We start from the raw sequence: 22451 nt of genomic DNA, 5'->3' as shown, positions 1-22451 counted from the left end.
TCAATATGATTAAGTAAATAAATCTTTAAAAATCAACTTATTTTGTGAATGTACTAACAACGGAATTTTAAAAACTACTATAAACTGATATGTCATTTCATGATATGAAATTAACTTAAAAATGTACCAGCCAATCTTTTGATATTAGCAAACCCTTTCATCAATTAAAGTAACACGAACATAAGTACAACAGAAGCGACACAAAACAACCAAAAGAACAAACGCTTTCAAGTTCCTTAGGCACTTAAGAAGAGAAGTATCTATTTATTATGCATAAAATTGTTTTGCTAATTATAAATAAGTCTATTCATTAAAGCAAGTCTTAAGCTTTGTAATACTGTGTGTACACTTTTATGGAATGTGCTGAAAGTTAAAAATTAAATGACTAGCTGTATGGTGGTCATATTTTCTGAATACCAAAACAGTTCACATGATTTCAGAATGGGGCTGAATATTTGAAATCAGAGTTGTCCCAGACAAGTAAAGTATATTCACAATAGTCAAATATTTAACAGAGTTTTAAAAAGTATCTTTCCTTTAAAACTCTTAAAAGTTCTCAGTTTTTTCCACCTTCCACTGAATATCTTTAAATAGCTTTTACTTTGACAGTTTTTCTAACACTTTTGAGTTTATTGAAAAGTCACTTGTATTTTTATACTGGGCTAAGAGTAATATTTTTAGTTAAAAAAAGTTCTTTTTATTCTTGTTAGGGGTGGTGACAGAGACGAAATGAAGAATAAGAAGTGTGAGCAGTTCAGGTTAGGGTGGAAACAAAAAGGATTGATCTTGTGAGCAAGAAGAGAATGGAATAATGAATAGGTAGGTAGGTAAGCAGATAAAATTGATTACTGGGCTAGATGCTGAGAGGCAAACATATATATGTTCCCTCAACCATGTGGTTTATAGTCCAGACTAAACCATGAAACATTAGGGTATATTTGCTAACTTTTCTAGCACAGACTTTAAGTGTTTAGAAGTTCAGAGGTGAGAGAAATGGATGATGGGTTGGTGGACACAGTGAGGTACTGGCTAGTTCTTCAAGGACCTATGATTTTTAAGGTTGGAAAGTGGGAAGTCTTCCACATGCAGGGACTATAGGGAGGCTAGAACGAATATGGGGTATTGTGGAATAATCAGGGAAGCAAAGTTAGTTAGGTTAGGACAGTATCAACTGGTCAAAGGCCTTAAAATCCTGGCTGAGTTTAGAGGTGAGCTCAGTAGATAATTAAGTTTACAATCAGTTTTTCAGCAGAAGACTTAAAGAAACAAACAAAAGGTTTCCATAAATTCAATTTAGAAGCAATAGACCTAAGAAAACCTTATGTTAGGGGTAGCTGAAATCCAGCACAAGGTTATGTGGCCTCTCCTAGGGTAGGAGGTGGAGCAATCAGGCAGACAGTTCAGACATAAGAGATACAGGAGAAAGTTTCTTTTTTCATGGAAATGGCAGAATGACCATACACAATGAAGTCTGAGCTTTCAGTGTTGGGTGTTCACCATTTAATAAAAAGGAAAAGTTGGGAAGGGCATTCAGCTGAAGTTAATTGTATCTTCAGATGATGGCAGGATATTGATATTTTATAAGCAGCTGGTGATAAAGAGGAGAAAAATAACTAAACTAGAAATTGGAGAGCTAAAAGTATATAAATTGTATCGAAGTTTTGTGTGTGGTGGAGCGTTTTGAGAGAAGTATAGATTGTTAAAAAAAGTAGAAAAAGCAAATCTGTGTTATAAACTTATAGTTAGAAAGAAAAAGAAAAGTCAACAGACATGACATAAAAACAACAATAAAGGGTAGAGCACACAGGGAAGACAGAGAAAGTAACTTGAAATGCTGCTTCTGGGAACCACTTTCCCGTGATTTGTGATAAATTACTTGGGCACTGATTTGAGGTATGAAAGGATGATTACGGTCATCTGAGAGAAATCTTAAGTAATTTATAATAAAATAATTTGGCAACACCACTATCTCCAAAAATAAAACAATATTCTTAGCATGATTATGTAAGTCTTAATACTTCCTTAAAATTATTAAAAATTTACCTCTTATGTATGATTTTGGTGGCGAGGCACTGTTGAATGCAAAGTGACTCAACACAGATGTATCCCGGGAAAAACAAAGTAATACCTGAATATAACATTGGAAAAAAAATAGCAATTAAGCACTATTATAAAACCAGGTAATTCATTATTTCCTACTCAGGAGGCATCCTTCAAGTTCAAGTACCGTGCCTTGCGGTGGGAAGAATGCCCTTTATCGGTATACCTTTGGTAAGCATTACAGTGGGATGCCAAATTCTTCCAAAGAGTTCTCACCATTTGCTACCTCAACTTTGAAGAGCAGAAAATGCAAACTGCTAACTAACAGTTGACTCTTCTCTTGTGTTTTCTATCTGGACAAGAGAAACACCTGGGGGAAATTTAACAGATGAAAAATGTATGGAGAAGACCCTGAGTAACTATTGTGACATAGAGCAATTTGGGAAGTGCAGGAAATAAACTTGACTCATACTGGGATGCATCACGCAGTTAGGCATGTCAGGGTGGGAGGGAAGGCAACTCCTGGTACTTAGAAAGGATAGCAGCAGCAGTAGAACAAGTGGTTGCCTAATAAAGGGTAGAAGCTAGCTGTCCTGACCAGTAGGGTAGAGTATGTCAACTCTATGTGGAGATGAAAATAGGCACAGTAGAAAGTCAGGATCAAGGATGTCCATTAGGAGGTACTAGATTGAGGACACCAGCCTGGAATTTGGGAGCAGCAGTCCAAGACCCAGTAAGGCCATTAGTGACAGGAAATCTGGGTCTCAGTATTAGAAGACCTGGGATTCTAAAAATATTACCAAGAAAAGAACTCAAGATGACTGAAAAGGCAGAACAGGTGCACAGAGTCAGGCTGAACTAGCAGCAAGAGTGAAGGGAGAGGAAAAATCCTTGTGTCCAAGACACAAGAAAGGGGATACAGCTTTGGAAAAAAGGATAGGTAATGGAGATTGGGCATCAGTCAGGTTCACTGGTGGAATGCGTATCAACCACTGCCACTGCTTTGTTTTCATTATATTTTAAATGACTACATAAGTGGTACATGTTAATGACAAATTTAGAAATACAGAGTATTGGCTGGGCACGGTAGCTCATGCCTATGATCCCAGCACTTCGGGAGGCCAAGGCAGGAGGATCACTTGAGCCCAGGAGTTCAAAACCAGCCTGATCAACATGGTGAAACCTCATCTCTGTTTAAAAAAAAAAAGATTAATTTTAAAAATAAAGAAATACAGATGATAAACAAAAGGGGAAACAGCCATAATCCCATCAGTCTTAATAATTTGAGGTATATCCTTTCAGACTGCTTTTTAACATACTCATACATATAATTTTTTCAAACCAAACAGGATTATATGTAGTTTCTTTTCACTATTGTAAGATAAATATTTCTTACACATTTTTATGTTGCAGAATATTCCACTGTATGAAAGAACAATAATTTATTTAACCTGTATTGTTGTTGAACATTTAATTATTTCCACTTTTCCCCAACTACAAACAACACTAGAGTGAATTTACTTATGACTAAATATGTACACCTTTAGTTATTTAAATTCCAAAAACTGGACCACCTGTCTGGTCAATTGCTTTAGGCATTTTTAATTGAACAATGCCTCTCCCACATTTTCTTTATTTACTTCTACCTGACTCCTGTAAGCTGTAAGATTTACCTACACGTATTCAACCTGCCATGCCTTTTACTTACTTTTATCCCCCCTGTTCCATTCTGGATGACTTCCTCAGATTATTTTTTAGTCAGTTCACTAATTCTCTTCTTCTGCCCCTACTATGCACCAGGCACTGTTCCTTGTGTTTGGAATACATAAAAGGAAACAAACAAAACACCTCTTTTATGGAGTTTAATTATGATGGAGCAGAATGTGTGTAACAAATAGCAAATATGATAGATAATTACATTATATAGTGTATTAGGTAGCAAGTGCTATGGGAACAAGATAAAGGGGAACAGAGAAAGAGTGGGTGACACTTTAAAGAGGCTGTTCAGTGTAGGCTTCCTTGAGAAGGTGATATCTAATCAAAGATTGAAAGGAGTTGAGAAACTTAGCATGCGGATATATGTGCAAAAGCATTCCAGGAGACTTGTTAGGAGACTATTGACAGTGGCTTTCACTAAGATGGCAGCAGTGTGTGGCAGATGTATGACACACCACCCAGAGATCCTCCTCTAGGAATGAAGGACTAACTATAGCAGCTGGTAGTGCTGTAGCAAATAGCCCTCAGCAGCCAGCTCTTTTCATGGACTACCTCTGCTGGAGAGAGCTATTTTGCTCATATATCAAGGTCACACCCTTTTCCTGAAATGGCCTATATCTGATGAAGAGGATGCAAGGGAAGAAGGTCTGAAATGCTTGTCCCCAGCTCAGGATGGGTCTGACAGTTTATTCCATCTTTAGAACTCTCTGCAGCATTGGCTGAGGGTTTCTTTTAAACTGTATTGCAGCTAGAATTGTCCTTATGCTCAATCCTGCTTCATTAACTGCACTTATACATGTGTTGATTCCAAGAGCACTCGCTAATAATCCTTTGGTATCCTCGTCTCCATCTAAATTGGCTTCCCTGGGAAACCATCTTACAATACAGTGAAAGTGGGGAAAAGTCAGATTCTAAATACACTGTGACGGCAGGGCCAACAGGAGTTACTGATAGATTGAGATGATATTTTGGAGAAAGACAGCAGTCAAGGAGAGTAACATGTGGAAGTTGAAGGTAGAAGGATGTTTGATCTCAGCGAGTGGAACACCTTTAACTGAGACAGGGAAAGTGGCAGGCAGAACAGTTTGGGGAGTGAGATCATGGGTTCATTTTTCAACATGCTAAATTTGAGATGTCTGCAAGACATCTAAATGGAAAAATTGAAGAGGTAATTGGAGATACTTGTATGGAGTATAGAAGAAAAGTTTAAACTGAAGATACAAATTTGAGAGTTATCAACATATAGATGGTACTGAAAGCCACAAAATAGTTGAGCTTGGTGGAATCATCAAGTGAGTGAGTGTAACTAGAGAAAAGAAGACCAAGAACTGAGACTTGAGGCATTCTAGGATATTGGAGAGAAGAGAAGGAACCAGCCTAGACAACTGAGTAGTGAGTAACCATCAAAGGTGGATTTACCATGATGCTCTGTGAGTGCTGCAAGTTGCTGGGAGACGCAGAGTGTCCTAGGCAAGGAAAGTAAGTCAGTGTGTAATCAGAAAGCATTTCTATGTATGCATTTCTAGAAACTGTTTCTAGAAACAGTAAACTGTTTAATAAGATCTCAGAAGAAAAACACCTGAATCTCTATAGTTCTAATAATCTGTTACAAATTTTTCCTCATTCAAAACAAAAATATGTGTTCTTATCTGGTTTTGTATTTATAATATGATATTCTTTTTCTTAAAGAAGGCCCTCCAAATTGTATAAGCTTTAGGTCCGCAAAATGCTGAATTTGCCACTGGTGACTAGAAAAGTAAGAGGAAAACTAAAAAGAATGTGGTGTCTTGAAACCCAAGTGAAGAAACAGCAAAAATGAATCAAATGCTGTTGAGAGATTAGTTAAAAGGAGGATGGATAATTGGTCATTGGATTTAGTTCTTGATGACCTTGACGAGAGTAGTTTCAGTTCAAGTGGTAGGAGCACCATACACAATGTTGGGTACCTGCTTCTTAAAACAACATGGCACATGTATACGTATGTAACTAACCTGCATGTTGTGCACATGTACCCTAAAACTTAAAGTATAATAAAAAAAAGAAAAAACAAACAAACAATGCATTAAAGAGATCTTTTCATATCAGTAAATACAGAGCTGCCTCATTCTTTTTAATTTTTTTTGTAGAGACAGGGTCTATTTATGTTGCCCAGGCTGGTCTTGAACTCTTGAGCTCAAGTAATCCTCCTGCCTCAGCCTTCCAAAGTGCTGGGATTACAGGCGTGAGCCACTGTGCTTGACCCGCTGCATTCATTTTTAAAGGGCTGTATCATGTTTCACTGAATATGTACTCCATGATTCATTTAATGGGTTACTCCCCAATATATGAACATTCATTTTCAACTTTATGCTGTTTCTGACAATACCAAAACAATTAGCCTTTTACTGTATCATTTTACACATATGAGTGTCTCTGTGGAACAAATACATAGGAATAGAATTGCCCAGTCAGAGAGTATACACATTGAAAAATGTGATGGCTATTTGGCTGTATATTTATATCCCTTGTGTTCTTTTTCCAGCATTTCTATATGTTTACAGTCTAAAAGGGAGCTGTGTGAATAAGCCCAATACCTTATGTTGCCTAACTCTATTTTCTATTACATAGTCTAAATCATTATTACTCATATTTAAAAGAGTAAGGGATTTTAATATTTTACTCAGTAAAGAGGCAGTTAACTGAATCATCTTATTAGTTCTACTGGCTTTCAGTCCAATCCCTTGAATTTTTAAATAACTATAGTTAACAATAATGTTGTGTCCTTTCTGTTATTTATTATTTTATTTTTCTTATTCCATTGTTGAGAAATTCCAAAATGATATGTTCTTTCCTTCCTTTAGTGGGAACATCTCTAGTATTTCACTAATGAGTAACATTAACTTACATTAATATTGCAAATGTTGGTTTCAGATAAATACTATTATGTCAAGAAAATATATTAATACTTGATTTCTAGTGTATAAAAAGTACAAAAATGAATATTAAGTTGCAAAACAATGTGAATATACTTAACAGTGCTAAACTGTACCCTTAGAAATGGTTAAGTGGTCAATTTTATGTTGTGACTTGTTTTACTACAATTGAATACTTTTTAAAAATCGATATTATCAAATATGGTCTCAAATAAATTTTTGGCATCTATTAAGATAATCATGTGAATTTTTTTGACCTATTAATATAATAAATATTTTCCAATAATTAAGAAAAACCATTAGGCTCTAAAAATTCTAAATTTATAAATATTAATCTCTTCTCCTGCCAAACTTTCACATACCACTGTGGTAGGTAGCACAATGGCCCCCGAAGATGTCCACATCCTAATCCCTGAAATTTGTGTGCTACCAGTTTGGATATGGTTTGTTCCTGTGAAAACTCCTGTTGAAATATGATTCCCAATGTGGTAGTGTTGGGAGATGGGCCTAGTGGGAGGTGTCTGGGTCATGTGGGCAGATCCTTTATGAATAGATTAATGTATCTCTGTGGGACAGGACTAGCTGCCATGAAAGCAGGTTGCTCCTTCTCATGTTTGGTCTCTTTGTATATACCTGCTTACCCTTCCGTTTTGCGCCATGAGTTGAAGCAGCATAAGACCTTCACTAGATAGGCTGTTCAATCTTAGACTTTCCAGCCACCAGAATCATGAGCCAAATAAGCCTCTTTTCTTTATAAATTACCTAGCCTCAGGTATTCTGGTATAGTCACACAAAATGTGACTTATGTGACAAATGGGATTATGCAGATGTGATTAAATAGAAGATCTTTAAATGGGGAGATTATTTAGGATTGTCTGGCTGGGCCCAATGTAACCAAGGATTCTTATACATGAAAGAGAGAAGCAGCAGGGTCAAAGTCAGAAAGAGATGTGATGATGCTCTCTGCTGGCTTTGAAGACAGAGGAAGGGGACACAAGCCAAGGAATACACTAGGTTCTATAAAGGGCACTCCAGGTTCTATAAATGGCAAGAAAAACCCAGATTCTCCTCTGGAGCATCCACAAGTAACACAGCCCTGCCAATGCCTTGATTCAAGCCCAATGAAACCAATTTCAAACTCAACTAAATTTATGGCAGCAATAATAAACTAATAGAACCAATCAACAAATACAACAATAAACATATATAATTAGGGTAAAATAATACAACAAGAAAATATACTTACAAACAACTTTCTACTATTGCCTAGAGGAAAAACAATTCCTAAAGAAACATTTGTATTAACTTTCCCTTAGTTTAGCAGACTCGTAGAAGCACAGTAATTTTAGAAGAAGCTCTATGATTAAATACATCTCCCTAGAGTCCCTGTTGCCCTAGAGAAGACAAGCTATCTGAGACTGCTCTAAGGAGAATATTGGCGATTGTAAGGTGATAATGCCAGAAGTGGTATGTTAGACAGTACGTACTGGTGTGCAATCCTGTGATACAAGCAAAGAGCTGCCAACTCTTATTCTAACCTGAGTTGTTTTAACTTCTGAGATTCCAACTTTTGTATCTGTATGGAAATGACAGTTCAATTGTAAATCTGCTAGAAAATGGTATGATTATATGAAGATGACAATTTCAATCAAATTAACTAGAAAATCTAACCTGGATTAATTACTAATTAAGTAAAAATTAAACTTCATCAGGATGAAGCTACACATGATAGTAATTTACTTCATTTAGAAGAGTTATAAGAAACTGAATGTGTAAGTCTGAACTATGCTAATATGGCAGAATTATACCTAAAATGTCTACATATAGCCACAAAAGATTTAGTTTGTCCTAAAGCTTTCTCTTACTTCTAGAAAATATATTTATGGTAAATGTTTCTGAGAAATAAATTATTTTTATAATAAAAAGCACATAAGAAATGACATATCAATTGGGCAATCACTTTAATGTAAAACTATTATAAAATTTTTTTCATTTGTGATATTCTTACATTTTTATCCAAATTTAGAAAATTTCAAATGATAAATTTTCAAGAATCACTTTTTAAAACACTCTGCCCTCACCTGTCAAAAACAAGCAATGGGGAAAGGATTCCCTATTTAATAAATGGTGCTGGGAAAACTGGCTAGCCATATGTAGAAAGCTGAAACTGGATCCCTTCCTTACACCTTATGCAAAAATTAATTTAAGATGGATTAAAGACTTAAATGTGAGACCTAAAACCGTAAAAACCCTAGAAGAAAACCTAGGCAATACCATTCATGACATAGGCATGGGCAAGGACTTCATGTCTAAAACGCCAAAAGCAATGGCAACAAAAGCCAAAACTGACAAATGGGATCTAATTAAACTAAAGAGCTTCTGCACAGCAAAAGAAACCACCATCAGAGTGAACAGGCAACCTACAGAATGGGAGAAAATTTTTGCAACCTACTCATTTGACAAAGGGCTAACAACCAGAATCTACAAAGAACTCAAACAAACTTACAAGAAAAAACAAACAACCCCATCAAAACGTGGGCGAAGGATATGAACAGACACTTCTCAAAAGAAGACATTTAGGCAGCCAAAAAACACATGAAAAAATGCTCATCATCACTGCCATCAGAGAAATGCAAACCAAAACCACAATGAGATACCATCTCACACCAGTTAGAATGAGGATCATTAAAAAGTCAGGAAACAACAGGTGCTGGAGAGGATGTGGAGATAGGAACACTTTTACACTGTTGGTGGGACTGTAAACTAGTTCAACCATTGTGGAAGTCGGTGTGGCGATTCCTCAGGGATCTAGAACTAGAAATACCATTTGACCCAGCCATCCCATTACTAGGTATATACCCAAAGGATTATAAATCATGCTGCTATAAAGACACATGCACATATGTTTATTGTGGCACTATTCACAATAGCAAAGACTTGGAACCAACCCAAATGTTCAACAATGATAGACTGGATTAAGAAAATGTGGCACATATACACCATGGAATACTATGCAGCCATAAAAAATGATGAGTTCATGTCCTTTGTAGGGACATGGATGAAGCTGGAAACCATCATTCTCAGCAAACTATCACAAGGACAAAAAACCAAACACTGCATGTTCTCACTCATAGGTGGGAATTGAACAATGAGAACACATGGACACAGGAAGGGGAACATCACACACTGGGGACTGTTGTGGGGTTGGGGGAGAGGGGAGGGATAGCATTAGGAGGTATACCTAGCTAAATGACGAGTTAGTGGGTGCAGCACACCAACATGGCACATGTCTACATATGTAACAAACCTGCACATTGTGCACATGTGCCCTAAAACTTAAAGTATAATAAAAAATTAAAAAATAAAACACTCTGCCCTGATACAAATTTTCAAAAAATAAAGGGCAATGTGGCTTACTAGCTTTGAAAATGGACACCCCTGGCTTGGGGTCCTGATAGCTGTATGGGCTTGGGATCTAAGCCTCTGCTTCTTCATCTATAAAAGGCAAATAAAACTACCTCCTAGGGTTGTTGTAAGAATCATCTATAAAGTGGATTCTGGGAAGATGGTGCAGTAGGAAGCACCAAGAATCTATTTCCCCACCTAGACAAAAATTGCACTGGCAGCAACTGTCTGCTGTAATTATTTTAGAACTCTGGAGTCTACTGAAGTCTTGCAACTTTTAGGAGAAAGCTTGGATGGTAAATTTCAGTTAATTTTGATCAATGTCAGCTTCTAGCATAGCCACATATATGCATCCCCCACCCCAATCCCCTTAACAGGCAGGAATGCATGAGTCCCAGGAACAGCTTACAAGCAGCTTAAAGGACCCAGAAAGGGAAAAAAGCACCCCATCCTCCGAATGTCTGGTATCTGTACTCTGATTGCTTCTTCTGACCAGAGAGGTGCAAACAAAGAAGTAAGGGTGAAGATCGGAGGAAGGAAACACTGTTGTTGAACTTCCCTTGATTGTTGCAAGCCCCTTCCCCTCTGGCTGAAGTAACTTTCAGAAGATTTAAAGGAACAATGCTCTCCCTCCTCTTCATTTTCTCTTTTATTCCCTTTGGGAGCCAGATGTTAAAGACTAGGTCATTCAAAAACAACTGTGTATAAGGGGGAAATTAGAAAGTGACCACATGCGCTCAATGAAAAGTGAAGGCTAAGAAAAGACCCAAGAAGATATTAGATTTATACCTCAGGCTGATCCTGGGCAGAAGGAGAACAAACAACATTCAAAAAAACTAAAACTAAAACAATAACAACAACAACAAAAACCCTGGGAAGAAAAAGAATCTGATTTCCAGAGATTCCCCATTATTAGATTTATATGTCCCTTTTTCAACAACAACAACAAAATCACAAATAATACAAAGAACTTGAAACATATGGCCCATTTAAAGGGCCAAAAAAAAAAAAAATTGACAACTGTCCTTGAAAAAGACCTGATGGCAGATTTGCTATAGAAAGACTTTAAAACAACTGTCCATAGATTCTCAAAAAACTAAATAAATGTGGAGAAAATCAAGAAAAAATATATGAACAAAACGGAAACATCAATAAAGAGATAGCAAACCAAAAAAGAAACCAAAAGGAAATTATGGAGCTGGAAGGTATAATACTAAAATAAAAACTCAGTAGAGGGATTCAAAGGCAGATTTGAGCAGGTAGAAGAAAGAATCAGCAAACTTGAAGATAGGGAAATGGAAATAATTGAAGCTGTGAAACAGAAAGGAAAAAAAATTGAAGTTAACAGAGCCATAGGAACTTATGGGACACCATCAAGCCAACCGATATGCAAGGTAGCAGTCTCAGAAAGATGAGAGAAATTGAGGAAGGGGTAGAGAGAATATTTGAAGAAATAATGGCTGAAAATTTCCCAAATTTGATGAAAGACATTAATATAAACATCCAAGAAACTCAATAAACTCTATGTAAGATGAATTCAAAGAGTCCCACACTAGGACACATTATAATCAAACTGTTGAAGGTCAAAGGCAAAGAGAGAACTTTGAAAGCTGCAAGACAGTAATGACTCATTAAATATAAAGGATCCTCTACACAATTATTAGCAGATTTCTCATCAGAAACTTGAGGACCACAAGCAATGGGATGACATATTCAATGTGGTAAAAGAAAAAAGCCATTAATCAAGAATGCCATATCTAGCAAACTGTCCTTCAAAAGTGAGAGAGATATTCAGACTTTTTCACATAAATGAAAGCTGAGGCCTGACCTTCAAGAAATGCTCACAGGAGTCCTACAGAGTAAAATGAAAAGATACAAGACAGTAACTAGACTCTGAGTGAAGAAAGATCTTTAAAAAACACACATGGGCAGTTATAAAAATAATACTATTGTAACAAAGGTTTGTAACTCCATTTTTTGCTTTCTATATGATTTAAGAAACTCATACATTTGAAAAGTCATTATTTAAAAATCAGTATTATTGTAACTTTGGATTGCAACTCCACATTTTGTTTTCTACATAATTTAAGAAATCAGTGCATTTAAAAGAATTTCTGATTTCTGGGTTTGTGTATGCACTGTACACAGATATAACATTCTGATGTCATCAAGTGAAAGGGGTAAGGATAGAGCCGTAAAGTAATACAAATTTTGTATGTTACTAAAGTTAAATTGGTATTAATTTAAACTAGAGTGTTACAATTTTAGGTTGTTAAATATAATCCGCACGGGAACCACAAAGAAAATAGCTGTGGAATATACACAAAAGAGAAGAGAAAATGAGAAAGAAATGTAAACATTTCACTACACACACACAAAAAAACCCCAACTAAACCCAAAAGAAGACAGCAATACAGAAAATGAGAGGCATAAAAGCTATAAGACACATAGAAAACAAATAGAAAAATGAGAGAAATATCTCCTCATCAGCAATTACTTTAAATGTAAATGCATTCAACTCTCCAATCAAAAGACAGGTTGGCTGAATAAATTTAAAAAGACAAAACTACATGTGATCTATAAGAGATTCATTTTAGATCTAAAGACATAAATATATTAAAAGTTAAAGAACAGAAAAAGACCCTCCATGCAAATAGAAACCAAAAGAGAGCAAGGTAACTGTACTTATATCACACAAAATAGACTTTAAATAAAAGAGGTTATGGGAGACAGAAAGACATTATATATTAACAAAAGTTTCAATACAGCAAGAAGATACAACAGCTATAAACATTTATGTACCTACAACAGACTTGAAAATGTATGAAGCAAAAACTGACAAAAAATGAAGGGAGATATAGACAATTCTAGTGTAACAGTGGACTTCAATATCCTATTCTCAATGATGGATAGAACCACTAGACAGGAAATAAGGAAATAAAGTGTTTACATGATAAACCAACTAGAGTATTTACATGATAAACCAACTAGATCTAACAATATACTGAACACTTTACCCAAGAACTACAGCATACACATTCCATGTAAATGCACATGGGACATTTTCCAGATAGATCATATATTAGGTCACTAATTAAGTTTCAATAGATTTTTAAAAAACAGAGATGATACAAAGTAGCTTCTCTGACCACAGAGATGGAGGTAGAAATCAGTAACAGAAGGAAAACTGGAAAATTTACAAATTTATGGAAATTAAACAACACAGTCTTAAACAGCCAATGGATTAAAGAAGAAATTATAAGAGAAATTAGAAATACTTAGAGACAAATGACAAAACCATGACATATCAAAACTTACGGGATTCAGTGAGAGTGATGTTAAGTGGCAAATTTATAGCTATAGAGGCTTAGATTAAAAAACAAGAAAGGTTTCAAATCAACAGCCAACTTTGCAACTTCAGGAACTGGAAAAAATGGGCAAACTAGGCTAGAAGCTAGCAGAAGAAAGAAAATAAAATAATAAAAAGTAGAGCAGAGATAAATGAAATAGAGAATAGGAAAACAATAGAGATAATAACTGAAACCAAAAGTTGGCTTTTCAAAAAGTTCAACAAAATTAACAAACCTTGAGCTAGAAGGACTAAGAAAAAAGAGAGAAGACTCAAATTATTAAAATAAGAAATGAAACTGTGAATATTACCACTTACTCTACAGAAATAAAAAGGATTATAAGAGAGTACTATGACCAATTGTACACCAACAAATTGGATAACCTGGATAAAATGAACAAATTTCTAGAAACACAAAGTCAACCAAGACTAAATCACAAAAAAATAGAAAATCTGAACAGACCTGTAACTAGTAAAAATATTCATCAATAATCAAAACTCTGACAAAGAAAAGCCTTGGTCCTGATGGCTTCACTGGTTAATTCTACTAAACATTTAAAGAAGAGCTAACACCAATGTTTCTCAAACTTTTCAAAAAATTGAGCTGGGCATGGTGATGTGCAACTATAGTCCCAGATACTCAGAGAGTTGAGGCAAGAGAATTGCTTGAGGCCAGGAGTCCAAGGGTACAGTGCATGTGCTATGATCAAGCCTGTGAACAGTCACTGTACTCCAGCCTGGGCAACATAGGGAGATCTTGTCTTTCAAACAAACAAACAAACAAAACAAAACAAAACAAAAACTCTGCCACACAATTAAAAAATAGAAAACACTTCTTAATTCATTCTGTGAGGCCAGCATTACCTTGATACCAACACCAAAGACCCTACAAGAAACCCCAAATAGCCAAAACAATGTTGAAAAAAGAAGAACGTATCTGGAAGATTCCTATTTCTTCCAGATTTAAAAACTTCCTAGAAAGCTATAATAATCAAAACAGTGTGCTATTGGCATAAAGACAGATGTACAGACAAACAGAATAGAACAGAACTAGAAATAAAACCTTGAATATATGGTCAAATGATTTACAACAAGGGTTTGTGCTTGTCCTTTCTCCCATTACCATTCAATGGGAGAAAGTGCAGTCTTCCAACAAATGGTGCTAGGAAAACTGGATATCTATATGCAAAAGAATGAAGCTGGGCCTTTATCTAACACCATAGTCCAAAAATTAAGTCAAAATGGATTAAAGACCTGAATGCAAGTTCTAAAACTATAAAACTCATCGAAGAAAACATAGTGCAAAATCTTCACAACATTGGATTTGGTGATCTCTTGGATACAATACCAAAGGCACAGATGATAACAACAAAAATTAGGCAAACTGGACTTCATGAAAATTTTAAAATTTTGTGCATCAAAAGACACTATCAACAGAGTAAAAAGTCAACTCACAAATGGGAGAAAATATTTACAAATCACATTTTCAATAAGACATTAATAACCAGAATATTTACAGATCTCTTAAGACTCAACAATAACAACAACAAAAAAAACAAGTTGATCCAAAAATGGCCAAAGGACTTCAATAGACATTTTTTTTCCTGAGTAGATATATAAATGGCTAATGAGCACAAGAAAAGATGCTCAATATCATTAATCATTAGGGAAATGCAAATGAAAACTATAATAAGATAACATCATTTCATACCCATTAGGATGGCTACTATCAAAAAAAGAGAAAGTAACATGTTGGCGATGATGTGGAGTAACTGGAAACTTTGTACACTATTGTTGGAATATAAAATGGTATAGTCACTATGGAAAACAGTATGACAGTTCCTCAAAAAGTTGAAATAAAATTCATTTCTTATAATATTATATTTCTATTCTGAAGCCATCACTAAGTTCTGCACTACTCCCAGAATTTATTTTCCCTTTATCTATATTTGCATAGAATTTATATATATTTCTATTGGGGGATTTATCAAATTATAACTATGAATTTGTCTTTCTCTTCATTTTTCACTAAGTTGTGAGCTTAATAAATGTCTTCTTTTGCTAGCACCTAACACAGTGCCTATATCAGAACATACACCAAATAATCTAACTAGATACATGAACAAAGAATATCTGACACATTTGGACCTTTTTAACTCCATTCAATAGCGTTAAAACATCTATAACTATGTCACACTTCAGTATCTCAGGACTACTACTAAGTATATGCCAGATAAACCAAGCATATGATGGAAGATTCATCATACAACAGAAAGAGTAAATCTCCATGTCTTCCCTTTTACTATATATGAATTCTTTCCTATGAATATTTTATATACTTTGGACAATATGTTAACTTACATAGTTTGTGAAAATTCCACTCAGTATTGAAGTCTGAAAATGGTACTGTCAAACTACTCAATTTACTTCCATTAAATAAGAGTTGTCTTCTGTTTGAATACATTTTGAAACTGACATAATTTAAAACTTACAACACTTAAAAATGGGTACTTTAAGAATTTCATGCAAAATAAAAACTAACTTAACACTGGAATACTAAAGGATTGGCTTATTACTAAAAACATTATTTCTATAATATTCAGCATTGTTGCCTGTAAAATTTAGGTAACATTAACATGAGGTACTCAGGAACAAGTGCCTGCGTATCCTTGTAACATAGGCCCAGATTTTCCTTTTTCTTTTTTTTTTGAGACGGAGTCTCACTCTTTTGCCCAGGCCGGATTGCAGTGGCACGATCTTGGCTCACTGCAAACGCCACCTCCCTGGTTCACGCCATTCTCCTGCCTCAGCCTCCCGAGTAGCTGGGACTACAGGCGCCCGCCACCACGCCCAGCTAATTTTTTTTTTTTTTTGTATTTTTAGTAGAGATGGGGTTTCACCATGTTAGCCAGGATGGTCTCGATCTCCTGACCCCGTGATCCACCCGCCTTGGCCTCCCAAAGTGCTGGGATTACAGGCATGAGCCACCGTGCCTGGACATAGGCCCAGATTTTCTTTAAAGAAGGATTACTGGATATTTTCTCATCTGTAGGTAAACACAGCAATGCCACATGACATCTAATTTTGCAGTGTAGTCACAAAATCCAATAAATCGGCTATGACCAAGAACATGGCCAGGAATATTAAATTTGCTATACATTGACAATTTTCCTATACAGCAACTGTGTTGCTAGGCAGCTCTGCTAAAGGAATGCCTGTAATTAATGACAAGAACAGGCTTTCTTCTGTCTTATTACACACATGCACACACACACACATGCACACACACAATTTTTTCTGAAAGGAAAAAACAGAACTCAATTTCTGAAAACAGAATATTTACAATGCATACAATTACATATGTTTTTATTAGTTAAAATAAATTTCTAATAATTCAGACTAATTGTAAAATGAATACATACCATGAAAGTGTTTTCTTAGTAATTATCCATATAAGGAAAATTTATTTTTACATAATTCCCAAAGAGAGATGCTTAGATGTTGTAATTATCCATCTATTTAAGTTATGGGGATAGAGATCCACATTAAAGCTTATTTAGACAGATGAAAGGATAAAGAAAATGTAGTATATACAATACAATGGAATATTATTCAGTCATTATAAAGAAGAAAATGAGTTACATGAGGCCACATGATCCTGGAGGACATTATATGAAATGAAATAAGGCAGTCACAGAAGAACAAATATTACATGATTCTACTATATGAGGTATCTAAAACAGTCAAACATATAGCAGCAGTTGAATGGTGACTGCTGGACCCAGGGGGCAGGGGGAATATGGAGCTGCTATTCAATTGGTATAATGTTTCTGTCATGGGAGATGACTGAATTCTAAAGATCTGCTGTACAGCACTGTGCCTATAGTTAATACTACTATACTGTACACTTAAAAAGGTATTAAGAGGATAGACCTTGTGATAAGTGTTCTTACTACAGCATTTAAAACAGGCTTATTTAGTCATTTCCAAAGTACTAAAAGCAGGAGAAGTCATGAGACCTATGACTGAAAAAATTATGTAAAATCTAAAAACAATACAATTTGGACTAAAATATTAATAGAAATGGAAAATAAAGGTTAAAGCATACTCCTATAGTACTTACTGTTTGTGATACTGACTTAGCACCTAATGCTTTATGTAAACACTTTAAAACAATTTCAGAATATTTTGTATGTTCGTGTCCTGCCCCCTTAACTAGAATGTAAGCCCATCAAAGGTGGTATCGTTTACACGTAGTATAAGAATCAGTATTTTTTTTCTATCAGAGTCACTGGCATTCATCAACACTCTCAGATGTCCCCACCAACACAGGTTTCATCAGAGGTAGATCAATAAATATTTACTGATGCTCATTCTGCTTTTTCTCAAAATATGCATCCACTTATTAGTTCAGTTACTTATAAGTTTTCTTAGAAGTTTTCTCGCATGTAAGTCACTTACATGTGGAAAAGATAAAAATGAATGCTCCCTTAAGGGTTAGTTCTGGCATTATTTGGAGAACTTGTTACTGCTCTCATTTAAAACAGATGCCCTCACTGACTCTGTTTACCAAATGAGGCAGATTTATTACCTGTCAAGCCCCTTTTTACCACCACCAAAGAGGCTTTGTAGTTGTAACTTAAAAATGGCAATCCTCTTATCTCTGGTGACCAAATGGGACAAACTTCTCAAATGTACACTCTCTCTACCCACACACTGAAGTAGAATAGTCACAGATTACTATGAGTCATGCCATTATTGGCCTTTGGCTGATATTATAATTTATGTGTTCATATGTTTGGTGTCACAACAGTTTCATGTTCTGGATCAAAATGGCATAAGAAGGACCAAAAACTTCTAGCGAGTTAGTTAAATTTTTGCCAAGTGGTAGATATTTAGTTTATGTGGGTTTTTTTAATATCTTTGTGTGACATTAACTAATCTGTTTATGAGTCAGTTCATAAAAAAGGATTCATTACAACTATACTAAAATCTAAGGAAATCTAGAGCCCGATAAAATGATGGTAAAATATCAATTAGCCTATAAATTACTAACATTAAGCTTTTAGATAAAAGAAGAAAGCTTCCTTCTCAATAATGAAAAAGATAACCCCATCAATGAAAACAAGTACACAATGTTAAGGAAAATTTTTACTCAGTATCTACAGTATACTAGGCATTGGAATTAACAATAAGGACGAAAACACTTAAGAATTTACCCGGGAGAGACAATTATAAAATAATCAAATAAACTGTGATAAGCACTATAAACAAAAAGTATGGAAAGTACTACACAGTACTTCAAAAGCACATATTAGATAGCCATCACTTTGTGTGTGTTTGTGCAGATGAGTGACGGTTGGTCAGGGAAGGTGTATCTGAGTAAATGATTATTTCTTTAAGCATGGCTTCCTTTGGCTCTCTGAATATATTTATAATGGCTGCTTTGAAGTTTTTGTCTGTTAAGTCCAAAATTGAGAAATGAAGTAAAAATAGGAGTTGACTAGGTGAAGAGGGGAGGGTAACAGTCTTGCTTATAAAAGGAATTGCAGATCTTATAGGACTGAGGTAGAAAGGAGTATAGTGAACTTATGAAGTTAAAGATCAGGGTGGCTGGAATATAGAATGCCAGAGTGTCAGGTAGAGAAGTGAACAATCCACCTGGAGAGGTGGGCCAGGTAATGCAGGGTCATGTAGACTCTTGTGAAAAATGTGGGTCTTTTGGTTTTAATCAAACAAGTGACATGAATTGATTAGTGTTTTTAAAAGACCACTCTGACTTTACTGTAGAACATGGATTAAAAGCAGGGGTGGCCAGCATTCAGCAAGAGAGAAAAATAGGAAGGCCAATTTACTTTTTAGTAGCAGTAAAGAAATGTAATAAAATACCCATAGATTAAAGACAATATAACTATTCTTTCTTTAGGACAAAACCAATAGAATTTTCCTGCATAACAAATTATGAAACTTTCAACAGATAAAATCCCACTAACTAATATCTCTTGAGATAAAAGAATTTTAAAATCCACATTTAAAAAGAATAAACAATCTGTAATCAATACTTTTATGGAAAAATCTAATTGTTCCTTTTATGGCAAATCATATAAACTTTTTTTTTGTACCTCTGATATCTACATAAAGACAGTTTAGTCTAAACTCTCAGCTTAATGACAAGAATATGAAGGCCCATGAAGTTCTGGTGAATTGCCTAAGGCCACAAAGATATTTGAAGACAGAACTACTGAAACGCGAGTTAAATAAAAGAAAAAAAAATGCCATTCAATATTTATTTCAGCACTTTTGAGATTGTTTCATCACCTTTGGCTTTTGACAGTTTGACTATGATATGTCTGGGTATGGATATCTGTGGTTATCCTACTTTCAGTTTGTTGAGTTTCTTGGATGAGTTTCTTGGATGTGTAGATTAATGTTTTTCATCAAATTTGAGACATTTTCAGCCATTCTTTCTTCAAATTCTTCTGCTCCTTTCTCTCTCTCCTCTCCATCTGATAGTCCTGTTATAAATTTGTTGGTGAGCATGTTGTCCTAAACTTCTCTGAGGCTCTGTTTGTTATTTTCTTTGTTCTTTGAATGACATAATTTCTTTTTTATTCTTTTTCTTACCCCTTTTAATGTCTTTTTTATTATTATTATTATACTTTAAGTTCTAGGGTACATGTGCACAACATGCAGGCTTGTTACATATGTATACATGTGCCATGTTGGTTTGCTGCACCCATTAACTTGCCATTTACATTAGGTATATCTCCTAATGCTTTCCCTCCCCCTTCCCCCCACCCCAAAACAGGCCCTGGTGTGTGATGTTCCCCTTCCTGTGTCCAAGTGCTCTCATTGTTCAATTACCACCTAAGAGTGAGAACATGTGGTGTTTGGTTTTTTGTTCTTGTGCTACTTTGCTGAGAACGATGGTTTCCAGCTTCATTTATGTCTCTAGAAAGGACATGAACTCATCATTTTTTATGGCTGCATAGTATTCCATGGTGTATATGTACCACATTTTCTTAATCCAGTCTATCATTGTTGGACATTTGGGTTGGTTGCAAGTCTTTGCTATTGTGAATAGTGCCGCAATAAACATATGTGTGCATGTCCCTTTATAGCAGCATGATTTATAATCCTTTGGGTATATACCCAGTAATGGGATCACTGGGTCAAATGGTATTTCTAGTTCTAGATCTTTGAGGAATCGCCACACTATCTTCCACAATGGTTGAACTAGTTTACAGTCCCACCAACAGTGTAAAAGTGTTCCTATTTCTCCACATCCTCTCCAGCACCTGTTGTTTCCTGACTTTTTAATGATCATCATTCTAACTGGTGTGAGATGGTATCTCATTGTGGTTTTGATTTGCATTTCTCTGATGGCCAGTGATGATGAGCATTTTTTCATGTGTCTGTTGGCTGCATAAATGTCTTCTTTTGAGAAGTGTCTGTTCATATCCTTTGCCCACTTTTTGATGGGGTTGTTTGTTTTTTCTTGTAAGTTTGTTTGAGTTCTTTGTAGATTCTGGATGTTAGCCCTTTGTCAGATGAGTAGGTTGCAAAAACTTTCTCCCATTCTGCAGGTTGCCTGTTCACTCTGATGGTAGTTTCTTTTGCTGTGCAGAAGCTCCTTCATTTAATTAGATAACATTTGTCAATTTTGGCTTTTGTTGCCATTGCTTTTGGCGTTTTAGACATGAAGTCCTTGCCCATGCCTATGTCCTGAATGGTATTGTCTAGCTTTTCTTCTAGGGATTTTATGGTTTTAGGTCTCACATTTAAGTCTTTAATCCATCTTGAATTAATTTTTGTATAAGGTGTAAAGAAGGGATCCAGTTTCAGCTTTCTACATATGGCTAGCCAGTTTTCCCAGCACCATTTATTGAATAGGGAATCCTTTCCCCATTTCTTCTTTTTGTCAGGTTTGTCAAAGATCAGATGGTTGTAAATGTGTAGTATTATTTCTGAGGGCTCTGTTCTGTTCCATTGGTCTATATCTGTGTTTTGGTAGCAGCACCATGCTGTTTTGGTTACTGTAGCCTTGTAGTATAGTTTGAAGTCAGGTAGTGTGATGCCTCCAGCTTTGTTCTTTTGGCTTAGTATTGTCTTGGCGATGTGGGCTCTTTTTTGGTTCCATATGAACTTTAAAGTAGTTTTTTCCAATTCTGTGAAGAAAGTCAGTGGTAGCTTGATGGAGATGGCATTGAATCTATAAATTACCTTGGGCAGTATGGCCATTTTCACAATTTTGATTCTTCCTATCCATGAGCATGGAATGTTCTTGCATTTGTTTATATCCTCTTTTATTTTGTTCAGCAGTGGTTTGTAGTTCTCCTTGAAGAGGTCCTTCACATCCCTTGTAAGTTGGATTCCTAGGTATTTTATTCTCTTTGAAGCAATTGTGAATGGGAGTTCACTCATGATTTTGGTCTCTGTTTGTCTGCTATTGATGAATAAGAATGCTTGTGATTTTTGCACATTGATTTTGTATCCTGAGATTTTGCTGAAGTTGCTTATCAGCTTAAGGAGATTTTGGGCTGAGACGATGGGGTTTTCTAAATATACAATCATGTCATCTGCAAACAGGGACAATTTGACTTCCTCTTTTCCTAATTGAATACCCTTTATTTCCTTCTCCTGCCTGATTGCCCTGGCCAGAACTTCCAACACTATGTTGAATAGGAGTGGTGAGAGAGGGCATCCCTGTCTTGTGCCAGTTTTCAAAGGGAATGCCTCCAGTTTTTGCCCATTCAGTATGATATTGGCTGTGGGTTTGTCATAGATAGCGCTTATTATTTTGAGATACGTCCCATCAATACCTAATTTATTGAGAGTTTTTAGCATGAAGTGTTGTTGAATTTTGTCAAAGGCATTTCCTGCATCTATTGAGATAATCATGTGGTTTTTGTCTTTGGTTCTGTTTATATGCTGGATTTGGTTTATTGATTTGCATATGTTGAACCAGCCTTGCATCCCAGGGATGAAGCCCACTTGATCATGGTGGATAAACTTCTTGATGTGCTGCT

General features: G+C 35.6%; 1 protein-coding gene and 1 non-coding gene across 19 annotated transcripts in view; both read right to left on the bottom strand.

Annotated features, from left to right (window-relative positions):
* TBC1D19 (TBC1 domain family member 19) overlaps positions 1-22451 on the bottom strand; it is a 185504-nt gene that overhangs the window by 49729 nt on the left and 113324 nt on the right. For all 18 annotated transcript variants that reach the window (XR_010156505.1, XR_010156508.1, XR_010156501.1 and 15 more), the window contains one exon: positions 2044-2128. Coding sequence is in view for 6 of the 18 variants with exons in the window: in XM_063809445.1 (XP_063665515.1) it covers positions 2044-2128 (85 nt within the window). In the remaining 12 variants the exon portion in view is untranslated. The remainder of the gene's footprint in view (positions 1-2043; positions 2129-22451) is intronic.
* On the bottom strand, positions 17696-17775 carry LOC112209104 (small nucleolar RNA SNORD74). Its single transcript, XR_002943773.1, has one exon. It is a non-coding gene; the product is annotated as a small nucleolar RNA SNORD74 (small nucleolar RNA).

This window comes from Pan troglodytes, chromosome 3 (genome assembly GCF_028858775.2).
Source record: "Pan troglodytes isolate AG18354 chromosome 3, NHGRI_mPanTro3-v2.0_pri, whole genome shotgun sequence".
Taxonomy (NCBI): Eukaryota; Metazoa; Chordata; class Mammalia; order Primates; family Hominidae; genus Pan; species Pan troglodytes.
The sequence above is the reverse complement of the archived record's forward strand: the minus strand, read 5'-3'. Positions and strand labels throughout refer to the sequence as shown.